Genomic DNA, 12,681 nt, shown 5'->3' with positions numbered 1-12,681 from the left:
TAGGACATTCATTTTATAACCACCACGACATTTACATTTATGACAACGCTATATATTTTATCAATGTAAATATATTTCTGTATAACAACTATTATAAATTTTATCAATAAACCATTGATGTTAATAATTATATCTCTTGATTTATTTTCTACAATTTATTTTGCTTTTCAACTATTAATTAATAAAAAATACATGAGTGACACTTTAGCTCTTAAATTCACAGTCATTAGATTCTATGGGTATGGTTTGGAACGGAAACGGTTTTGCCTTTATATGCCAAACCAGGATTATAAGATATCCCCCATTCTTTTAAAAGTTACTGTGATGTTCACTTATTGAAAGAAAGACTTTGTAAACTGTCAAGAGGAATGCAAATGTTTGTTATTATCAGGTAGCACCACGCAGCTCTCTAACCTAATCATAGTGCAGAAGCTAGGACAGCTTCGTTTGCAGTGTTATCTGCATTGTGTAAGGCACTGTACTAAAAGTTGCAGGAATACAAAGATAACTCAGTTTTTGCTCAGAGCCACGTAAGACAAAACAAACACAAATGACCATTCCTTACGGTATGCTATCATTTAACAGTTTAGGGAAATGGCACCACTTTTTAGTGAGAGGCCAAAGGTTTTTGTCCTTAGTTCTATTATCCTGTCTTAGACTCTTGGGTAAACCAAATTTGGTAATACACATATTAAAATGTCACTGTTCATGAAAATTTCTGAAACACGGAAAAAAATAAACCTCAAGAAAAAATATCCTGTTTATAGTTTACTTTTAAAGATAAATAATTTCAGTTAAACTATGGCCAGTGAAAGCTGCATAGATCATATATAAATTAGAAGGTGAAGGAAAAGTTTATAGAAGACCAACCACGATCATACCTGGGCAATCCCTCCAAGAAGACTTCTCTGAAGAGAACAGGAGCTTCTTCAAAAGAAATGCCTTTACACAATTAAAGCAATAATTATTAGAATGCATTGTAAGCATACCTTATTCTTTTATTTTAAAATGGAAAAAAAAAGCCTTTATGATCTACTAAATTGTGCTATAAAAATTTCGGAGTTTCTCATCACATTCAACAGTAATTGAGCATATTATTCAGAATATACTACTATACACTTGATTCTAGACCCATAAAATTCTTCTTTCATGATACATATTTTCTGACACATAGAAGAAGTGACTCAACTGACTCAAAAAAACAGACACATAACCAGAAAAGTAAAGAAACTTAATTGCTCATTCACAAAGTGAAAACCCTAGAAACAGGAACAAGTCTACATTTTTCGTAGGTTCCTTGGGGGAAAAGAAATCAAAATACAAAGGTGGTTCTGCTCTATTAGCTCTGATTTGTGACATAAAAATACACTACAAGACTCTCCCGCTTATCACGAGTTCCAACTTCCTGGTTTGACTAAAAAAAAATATAAGATTTAAAAGAAAAAACAAACTGATCTCTCACTTTTCCTTGAGTGTGTTATACTAATGATTTGATAGAAAGCAGTTCAGTAGTGTTTCTTTCCCAAAGTGCAGTTTACAGACCATTTCCATCCTAGTCACCTGACTTGTTTATTAAAAATGAAGACCCTTATGCGCCACCTGTTGTATCTGAACCTCCAGGAAGCAGATCCAAGAAAAAGGTTACTTCGATGTTTCTCACTTACATGTTTGAAAGCGGTACTGTGTTGATAAGAGGACTGCTTTTAGTCAGACACACCTAGGTGTGCATCTTGGTTCCACTACTTTACCAACTAAAAATAATAATAGCATAAACTTTAAAAGGCTGCAGTGAGGATTTTATGAAATAATCGATGTAATGCACTTAGCACAGTACCTGCCACCTAATAAGCAATCATTTCAATTATTTTAACAACAACAAAAAAAAACCCCAAGTAATATTCTACAACATTCTTGTATTAGTAAAATCTACCAATGCTGCAATCAAGTGTTTCTGGCTTTGCCCCAGTATGGCAACAACCATAAAATTGTGGAGTATAACTACATTACAAAATTTGGGAAAGATTAGGTGGGATACCCATTATTTCACCACTAATACAAATGCTGTTAGTATTTTGATATACTTCCTTCCAGTCTTTCATACTGTTTTAGTTTTTCTTACAAGTGAGAAGTATAATGGGTATGCGATCATGTTTCTCATTTTTGCTTTCCCACAGGAGTCATAACTATAATTCTTAATCACTAAATGTCTATTGAGCTATCAAAATTACTCAAACATCATTTCATGTGTAAACTACATTATAGTAAATTAGGCTTTTAATTTTTTCTTTTACTACTATAAAAATTTCTTATTGAATACAACCTTTTCCATATTAAGGATTACTTCTTTAAGAAAGATTCATAGAAGTTCAATGATTTCATAAAAAAAAAAACAACTGCATTATGGTTCCTATTATAATGTAACTTCCCTCCCCAAATCAAAGTACAAATCTACTTATGGCACTATGAATATGCCAGCATCATCCTACCCATGATATGCACTGGCAATTATTTTATATTTAAAAATTAGAAAGAGTAAACAATAAAATCTAGTTATAGTTTCATTTGTACTTTTCTGGATTCCTAGTCAGATTGAACATCTCGATTCTCTAGTTCTCTATCACTATTCCACCTGTGATGACTGTATACACATCATTTCACCACTGGAGTTTTAGTGTTTTCTAACCAATCTGTACAATCTTTGTATAAGAACGACAATATCCACTTACTGCTAATATTCACTGCAAATATTTTTCTGAGCCTGGAACTCATCCTTTCTCTAGTGTTGACAATACTTTAGTTTTAGTTTTTCCGTGGTTAAATATTATATCAAAAACATATTTGATATATGGTATCAGATGGTCTAAATTCATTTTTTCCCCTAAAACTGGCAGCCAATCTTATCAGTGACATTCATTAAATTTCATTTTATTCTACCATTGATTTGTAGTATGTGATAAATTCTTGGTAAATGCTATTTGTAATGTCATTTGTCCAGTATTATATCCCATAATATGCCTACTCTTCTGGCTATAGTACCATATTCTAATTTTTATAGTTTAAAAAAGTTTTACTATCTAGACTTGCTCATTTCCCTTCATTAGGCTTAATGGCTTAGTTTTGACTTTTACGCTGAGAAAAAAAAATAAACCCATAATTCTATGATTGAGAAGATTTATGTGACTATGAAACTAAATTACTACCTCAAAGATACAAGAGGGCTTTGAACATTACAATTATTCATTGCAAAAACAGCTATCATTGTGGAAATATACCAAATTTTATAAAATTTCACATTTTTATAAATTTTATAAAATTTTATAAAACAGGAACTGTGGTATACCTTGCATTTAACTACATTCATAGACTTTTAGTAAAAACCCAGGAAGGGCAGTGTTAATATAATCTAATTTAAATACCGACAAGATAAGGAATCTTCAAATTCAGTTAATAAGATTCTGCAAGCAACCAAAATCTGTCCCCAGCATAATAGTATAACAACTCTAATACTAATTTACAGTTAAATTTTATTCTTTATATTCAGTTACTCCCAGCCAACATTCAAACATTCAAATTTTTCTTTTTTTTTTTTGTAATTCTACTAATGCAAAAAAAAAAAAAAATCAAATTTACCCTTTAAAGAAAAATGATGACCTATAAAGGATACATTTTGGATTCAGTCATGAAAGATTTTTTTTTGCCTCCTCCTTCAGAGATAAATTTTTAATTTAATAATGTGGAGTATAAGGCTTGAGAGACAAATTTACTTTATAGCTAACAAAGTTCAGGAATGTGTTCCTTATGCCCAATGAATAATAAATATTACATTAAATATGTATTTTCAAAACGTGCTGATTGAAACATAATCAAGTCCAGCTTCTCTTAGACCAGCTGTGGAGTGACACTGCTGTTCAGACACTTTAAAGTATTACAGTAAACTGAAAATTCAATTTGTGGTTTTAACAATGTAACATTTGCAGCAAATTGGCCTTTGAAATTCGAACAATACATTAGGATTCAAATCTCATACACACACACACACACACACACACATGCACATTCAGATTACCACTATCTTGTCCAAAGAAAAACCTCTTTTTTTTAAATTTTGGAAATTCTGTTTGAAGTCAGTTACTACTAATTTTATTTTAAAAGCCAACAGCCTAAAACTGTAAATACAGCTTATTTTAAAAATGTGTAATGTTTTAGAGCATGAAAGTATTACTCATCCTCAACTTTGTAGGAAAATCATTTTTACAGAAAGTACAAATGAAAAGAATACTATTGCTATGATATACCTAATAATAGCATAAAACATTATGACTTGATAGGATCACTGTACTAGAAAGATGTCACCATCATTTTCTGAAGGTCAGAGAACACCTATTATGTTTTCTTGAAAATAAAGACAGTTAAAAGGCTATTGCTGCATAACCTGCCCATGTTCTGAATTCATTTTTTATTTTTGGATATTTATAGCAATTTACATGAACAAAAGTTAAGAGATAACTGATCATCTAATTACATATAGACACAGTAGAAAACGAAAAGTCAAATATGAAACGTTTGAACATGTCCCTCTAAGGAGTCGGTAAAGTAGTCTATGTTACCTGAACAGGTGCAATAACAGCACAGGGGCCACCTTCAAACTGTTCTAATGCAGATCCCTCTGATTCACTAAACACAAACCCTAAAAATGAAAGCAAGTAGCAAAGATTAAAAAGGTAATTCAAACAGCAGCCCAAAGAATTTTTAATGTACTTTGCTTTGAGAAAGATCACTTATTACAAAAGCAAAATATCTCCAAGGTATTCAGGCACAGTGGTTCTTAACTTTTTGGGGAATCATGAAACCCTCTGAAAAAAGATTTGGAGTCTCTGTTCCCACCCTGTGCCCCAAATGCATGTAAACACACACAAACACACTCACACATGCACACACAAAATTTGTACCTAGGGATCCTCCTAAGTGGACTAAGGGGATAAAGTGTGGACCTTAGTAAAAGAACACTAAATAATTTATTTGAAGAAAGACTAGTCTATCTACTGATTTCAAACAGAATTTCAGGATCCTTTCCATATAGAATATATTTTCATTCAAATCTTTGAGTCACATTCTATAAGCTAAAAATTAAAGGCATCATAGACTATGAATGTGCTCATACTAGCTCTAGCTCAATTTCACTATTACCCAACCAGCACTGACTGAGAGCAACTAGTAAATGTTCCTACAGACAGTATAGGGCCAGAAGTCCAGAGGACTGAGTTACTATCCGTATCACTGTTGGGAAATCATTTTGCCTCCCTAGGTCTCTGTGTAGTTATCTTTAAAATGATCATTTCTAATTCCAACATGGTAGGAATATGTAAAGTCTCACTAATGGTTGTAGTTCAGTCATTCATCCCATGAACACTTAATGAACATATGATACTATAGCAAGCATCTAGGATGTATGCGTGAATGACAAAGTCCCTCGTCTGGAGGAGCCAACAGTACAGGTGAACATGGACATATGAACAAATAAAGAATAAATGGATATGAAAACAGTATTATGGATACAGGAAGAAACGATTTACTCTGCCTGAGTCAAGTCACAATAGGTGATTTTGAGGCTGATCTTGAACAGGAATTTGTGAGGACGAGGATGAGGAATGACTTTCAGGTAAAGAAAACTTACATTTAAGGAAAAAGTTTGGTAAGAAAAGGGACAAGTTTATAGGACAGGGGAAATTTAATGTAGCTTAAGGGTAGTATGGGGGTAGGATGGGGGAGATGGTAAATGGGAGGGAAAGCTGACAAGAGGTTAATACTGGGAAAGGCCAGACCACGACAAATACTAATTAAACTATAATATGATCATATTGCTTTTTTTTTCCCTTTTTTAAAGGAACAGAACAGGGATGAGACTGTTTCAACAGCCATATAGAGATACTAACGACCTAATAAAATCGCCATTAGTATGGAGAGGAGAAACTATATCTAAATAGTATTTCTTAGATAAAAATTAAGATTTGATGAGCACGTACAAGTGGGGCAGAGAAATTAGGGCAGACTCTGAAGTTTCTAGCTTGAGACAGTAGGTGATAACAATTGAGATAAGGAACAGCATAGAGGATCCCATTCCATCCTACCTCTGCTCTCTTAACCTTTCAATCCTTCTGTTTCAAACAGTGCTTAAACATGTTTCTCACACATTCAAAACCAAATAATCCTCCTTAAGAATCCTCCCAAAATTCTTTGAGTAAAGAGTTGAAAACTTATGTCAACTCAAAAACCTGCACACAGATGTTTACAGCAACTTGAGACATAACTGCTAATACGTGGAAGCAGCTAAGCCGTTCTTCAGTAAGTGAGTGGGTGGGTAAATGAACTACAGTACATCCAGACAACGAAATGTAATGCAGCACTAAAAAAATAAATGAGCTGACAAGTCATGAAAAGACATGGAGGAATGTTAAGTGTCTATTACTCAATGATGTAACCAATTGGAAAAGGCTATATACTGTATGATTCCAACTATAAGATGTCCTGGAAAAGGCAAAACAATGAAGACCATAAAAAGATGAGTTGTTTCCAGGGATTGGTGGAGGGAGAAAGGGAAGAGGGATGAACATGCAAAGCACAGAACATTTTTAGGGCAGGGAAATACAGTGAAACCATACTGATGGATAAATGTCATTATACATTCGTCCAAACCGAGAGAATGCACAACACCAAGAGTGAGCTGTAAATTATGGATCTTGGGTGATAATGATGTCACTGCAGGTTCATCAATTAATAAATATTCCACCCTGGTGGGGTGTAATGGTAATAGGGGAGCCCTCTGCACGTTGTGGGAGCAGAAGGTATATGAGAAATCTCTGTAGCTTTCCCATAGTTTTGCTGCAAACCTAAAACTGCTCTAAAAAAGTAAAGCCTAAGTTAAAAAAAATTCAGCTGATTGTCAAAAAAACCAAAAAAACCAAAAACTCCAACCACCACCCTCTCAAAGCCCACCTAGTTGTCCACATGCACTCTTTTAATCTCCTTATAATTATTTAACCTTACAATATTATTCTCCTTACAATTTATTCAATCCCCCAAATTTTCAACCTCTCACTGCACCAAATTCATTCTCACCAAGTTCATCTATGATCAGTATGGGCGATTTCTCAAGTCTTTTCTTATTTACTCTCCAGAGAATCATCTGAAATGCTGACCATGGGCTTCTTCTGAAAAACCTTTGCCCCTTGGCTTTACTGGTTCCTCTTGTGGCAAATTTTTCTTTTCAGTTTCTTCTCAGTCCCCTCAGTCAACTCCTCTTCAATGTTAATGTTTCTCATGTCTTGGCTTTAGGATCTATGTTCTTTTCATTCCATACATTCTCCTTGGGTAACTCATCTACTCTCAAGATTTCCATTACTGGTTATAATCAGAGAATTCTCAAACAGAGCCCAGATTACAATCCCAGAGGTAAAGAGAGTTTAGTTTTCTTAACATGGTCCTGTATGATCTGATTTCGACCTAAATCTCCTACCTCATCCTTGGCCACTCTTCCTCTTGAACTTCAGGCATGCTGAGTATCTTTCAGGTCCTTAAATATCCTTTTTCTGTCAGGTTTCTTACCCTTTGAACATACTGTGCCCTGCACTTGAAACACTTGTTAACCCTTTGTCACCTTAAGGCAAGATCCTCTTGGTTCAAGACCCGAAAACATGATTTATATCTGTCCATTCTATCCCATCTCTGGTCTACCCTGAGATTCAAACCACTGTCATCTCTCATCTAGAGTACTGTTAAAAGTTTCCAACTAGATGACCCCATTCCTCCCCACTTACCCTGCTCCCAATCCTTATATGCTAACCATAGAGTTACTAGAAGAATACTATAGCCTTGGAAATCAGATTTTGTCATAGCCTACTTAATACAATTCAGTGGCTTCTCACAGCAATTAAAATGAAACCTAAACTCATTTTCATGGCCTTAAAAGACACCATGATCTATCAAACCCACATTTCCTTAGTTCACTTTCATATTCATCATATACAGTGAATTTAGAACATCCCAATGTCTTTACTTTAGCCCTAGTGCTTGCTGTTCCTTCTCTCTTCAGAAACCTGAATCCATCTCATTCTCATTTTAGGAGTTAACTTCTCAGAGATATTCCGTGATAAACCTATCTAAGTAGGTCTCTCCTAGCATTAAGCACAACTAGTACTTTTCATAATCTGTGATTACTACATTACTGCTTGCTTACATGTTTAATATTTGCCTTACAGGTATCTTGCCTGTTCTGCTGACCACTGTTTTCCTAGTATATTGTATAGTAATGCTCAATAAATGCTTTTGAAATGTTGCAAGGGAAGATAACGGGAGAGTCTGTTTCTAGGTGTGCCAAGTTCAGTTGTGAGATAACCATTTGGCAACATCTATTTATTTATTTGAGAAAGAGTTAAAGTGAGAGAGATCACAGAGGGAGAGGGAGAACCAGACTCCCCATTGAGCAGAGAGCCCGAGGTGGTGCTTGATCCTAGGACCCTGAGATCATTACCTGAGTGGAAGGCAGATGCTTAACTGACTGAGCCACCCAGGTGCTCCTATTTGACAATGATTCTCAGAAGTGGGGAAATACCGTCTGGAGCTCAGGGCAAGTATTAGGATTAAACACAATCTGAATCATCCTCAACATTGGCAGTCAAGTAAATGAGAATATGTAAAACAAAAATAATGGAGATGGGAACATCAAAAAATTAGCAGAGGCTGGATCAGTAAAGATGGACAAAGATTGGAAAGGTAAGAGGAAAACACACTGAAGTCCTCCAGGAAGCAGAGAGGAGTCACTTGCTTCAAATGCTGCTGAGTAGAGTAAAACATAAAACACTGCATTTAGCACATCACTGGGAATACAAAAAGAAATCTAAAGCACTGGAGAGTGTAAGCAAATTTTAAAGGGTTGAGCTGTGATTCAGAATATAAGGAGAAAGAGTAAATGCAAACTACTTGTTAAACCAATGAAGAGGAAACATGGTAACTTGAAGCACAGCTGGATAAAAAATTATTATTTATATGGATTGAAGGGCAGGAGTTTAAAAACAGGACAAGAGTGATTACATGGGAAAAAGGAAGTTTAAAGACTCCAACTCTTGAAAGAGTTGTGGAGTGGTGTGGTGCGGATAGGACTGGAAAAAAAAAGTTCTCCAAGTGTGGTCTATAGAAACTTGGAAATCTGAGACTCTTTCAGGGGATCTACTAGGAGTTAAAATAATTCTCATAAGGATTCTAAGACATTTTTTGCCCTTTACACTGTATTGGCTTTCATAGCCATGGTACAAAAGCAATAGTAGGTGTGACTGCTAATGTCTTGGCACACACAAAGTGTGTCATTAAACTGTACTAGCCAGTCACCATCCTAGTAAACAAAACTACCCTCTCTCAAACACACACAAAGAAGCCTATTTAACTAAAGAACACCCTTGCTGATGCTATTTTTATTAAAGTTTGACTTGAATAAAGTGTCCTTTTTAAAACTATTCCGCATGACAAAATGGAAACTACCCACAAAGCACCTGTGCTATATACCTTGATGATGACTGATCTTTGTCTCAAGAAAATGCATATGTGTGATTTTCTGAATTGCAAGCTGGATGTACTTTTTTGAGCACTGTTTTTATTCTGAAGAGGTACTAACAAACTATGATTATTCAGACTTGAGTATGCGGCAAACACTTTCTCAGAAGGGAATGAAGTGAGCCTGATACATCAAGAAAAATAACTGACAGTTATATTCTCCAGTGGTAAAATTTCAGGCTTTCAAGCATAACTAAAATTTTGGAAACTTGCATCTACCACTGTGAACTTGACAACATCTCAATTCTTGGATATTTTTCTAATGAGATCAGTGGTGACAGTAATAAATGTGACTTTTGATATTGTAGAATGAAGTGTGTTATCATTTGGAATATCTGAATAAACCAGTGGACCAATAACTTTCAAATGACTGATGCATGGCTGTCAAATATGAATGCACAGGTAAAGATTCATTCAAAGTACAAGACAAACCAATGGTTTTCAATTAACAGTACAAAAAATTAATTCATGTGGTTTCAGATTCCATACTGCGAATAACCTCTACCACCAGTCAAGTTTGGTGTAGTATCAAAAATGAATATTCACAATTACCTGAAAAGGCTTTTGTATGACTCCTACCTTACCAACCTTTGTGAGGCTGGATTTTCTGCATATTCTTCCTAAAACAGACTGCAACAGACTGAACAGAGAAGCAAATATGAGGATCCAGCTGTCTTCTAATGAGCCAGACATTAGAGCGACTTACAGAAATGTAAAATAATGCTTCAGGTCTCATTAATTTTATTTTTCATATTCAAGTACTTAATACTTTCTCAGAGTATAATGAGGCCCCAAGTTAAAAAAAAACTTGAAAGCCATTGGCCTGGCAGAAGAAGTGAATTTTAGCAGGCTTCTAAATTAAATATATACACAAAGAGGAAGTGGTACTACTGAATAAGAATGAGGGGAATGGGAGAAAAAGAGAACTGAGGGAATGTTAATTTTAAAAAGTACTAAGAAAAGCTGACAAGATAAAGAACTGAGAGAAACGCTGAGGGCTCAGCTAAGGTTTGATTACTACATTTGCATTGATGCTGACCACAATTTTCTCCCTCAATACGCAGCAGCCTGGGAGAAACAAAATAGATGACAAGCTATACGGAGGATGAGAAATAGGTACGATGCACAGGACAAATTTAATAAGGACAAATGAAATCTAAGGGTGCTGGTTATCACATCAAGCCAACCAAATCTGAGATCCAATCTAGGAACAAGAGATGAAGCCAAAAGGCCCCTTACTCCATCCAGTTCTGTTCCTACAGGAACAGGAAAGGATCTTTGACGTTGGGCCAAAGGGCAGAAGTGAAACTAGAAGCTATCAAACATTTGAGGTATGTAATAAACATGAATCAATAATGAATTTTACCTTCCTTAAAATAACTAACAATGTAATGCAGTTTTCAAGATCCATGGGCAAGGCTTATAGCTGAAATGAACTACAGTGAGTTGCTTTTGTATGTTACAGAGAAAAATCCCATGGAGAGAATTCTAGGCAGATCTGCTGTACTCCAAATTCTGTTTAATTACAGTATACATGTTTCAGTGTGCTGATAATGCACAAAGTTTATAATAAAATAAATATAATAAAGTCAACTAAATGTAAATTAAATATTCTATGCTAAAATAGGACTAGGTTAAGTAGGCTTCTCCCTTTATAATAAGGTTTCACTTGAGTTTAAGTTTTTTAGGATATACAGTTATTTCTCTTGTATTCTTACATTCAAATTATTTCCTACTTTTAAAAGGAATTATCTTTTCTCAAAATGGTTTTTTTCTGATTAGATCTGAAATTAGTCATCTAAAGCATATGATCGTAAACATATAATTTAGTATCACATTCCCACAGTACTACAGACATAGAAGTCTGTTTTATAGCTCACAACAAATTTAAACCTGAGCCATGAACATCTTTGTAGTTTTCCAACCTTTTACTTTCATATGACTTACTACCCATATATACGTTATTCAAATCAGTTTTTTAACTTCTGCCTCCATAACTACTGCCTCCGAAGTAAACAAAAACCCGTAGAAAGACCTGGTTTGTCATTATAAACTCTGTGATATTGGTTGAGTCAAATCTGAACTGTACCTTAGTTTTCTCCTTTATAAAAATGAAGAAAACTACATTTATCCTTTGCTGTCTCTCAGGGTTGTTGCAAGGATTAAATAAGACTTTGAAAAACTGTAAAGCATAATGCAATTTAAGATATTATGATAGATACTCTGAACTAAAATTTACATAATGTATTCAGAGTACCAAGAAATTAACTTTGTCATATAAACTTACAAATTTTAATTTAAAAGAATTGGATCTTAGGTGACATGATTCAGGTAAGCTGGAGAAAGGAATATTTATCCTTGAGAGGAAAAAAGAGGCATCCAACAACAAAACCTCTGAAATGATAATGATCCACATTATCCCCATTTTTAGAAGAAACATTAATGAATAATGGTATATCAAGGTGCCTGGTTCAGTCCGTTATCAAAAGCTTCTGCTCAGCAAAGGAAGTAATCAACAAAACAAAGAGGCAACCCACGGAATGGGAGAAGATATTCGCAAATGACACTACAGACAAAGGGCTGATAACCAAGATCTATAAAGACCTACTCAAACTCAACACACACAAGATAGATAATCACATCAAAAAATGGGCAGAAGACATGAACAGACCCTTCTCCAAAGAAGACATACAAATGGCTAAAAGACACATGAAAAAATGTTCCTCATCATTAGCCATCATGGAGATTCAAATCAAAACCACATCGAGATACCACCTCACACCAGTTTGAATGGACAAAATTAACAAGACAGTAAACAAATGTTGGAGGATGTGGAGAAAGGGAACCCTCTTACACTGTTGGTGGGAATGCAAGTTGGTGCAGCCACTTTAGAAAACAGTGTGGAGATTCCTTAAGAAATTAAAAATAGAGCTACCCTATGACCCTGCAATTGCACTACTGGGTATTTACCCCAAAGATACAGATGCAGTGAAAAGAAGGGCCATCTGTACCCCAGCGTTCATAGCAGCAATGGCCAAACTGTGGAAAGAGCCAAGATGCCCTTCAATGGACGAATGG

At 34.9% G+C, this 12,681-nt stretch overlaps 1 protein-coding gene across 2 annotated transcripts in view; it reads right to left on the bottom strand.

The window, feature by feature from the left end:
* Positions 1-12,681, bottom strand: part of LOC111155564 (MINDY lysine 48 deubiquitinase 3) — an 86,668-nt gene that overhangs the window by 68,246 nt on the left and 5,741 nt on the right. The window contains exons 2-3 of one of the 2 annotated variants that reach the window (XM_022515802.1): positions 4,608-4,687; positions 882-942 (exon numbers count right to left, since the gene is read on the bottom strand). In XM_022515802.1, coding sequence (XP_022371510.1) covers positions 882-942; positions 4,608-4,687 — 141 coding nt within the window. Of the gene's footprint in view, positions 1-881; positions 943-4,607; positions 4,688-12,681 lie in introns of those variants that run through there. The other variant, XM_022515804.1, reaches the window with a different exon arrangement.

The sequence above is a fragment of the Enhydra lutris genome, unplaced genomic scaffold (genome assembly GCF_002288905.1).
Source record: "Enhydra lutris kenyoni isolate GAN:26980312 unplaced genomic scaffold, ASM228890v2 scaffoldscaffold42, whole genome shotgun sequence".
Lineage (NCBI taxonomy): Eukaryota > Metazoa > Chordata > Mammalia > Carnivora > Mustelidae > Enhydra > Enhydra lutris.
This window is presented reverse-complemented; position numbering and strand designations above follow the sequence as displayed.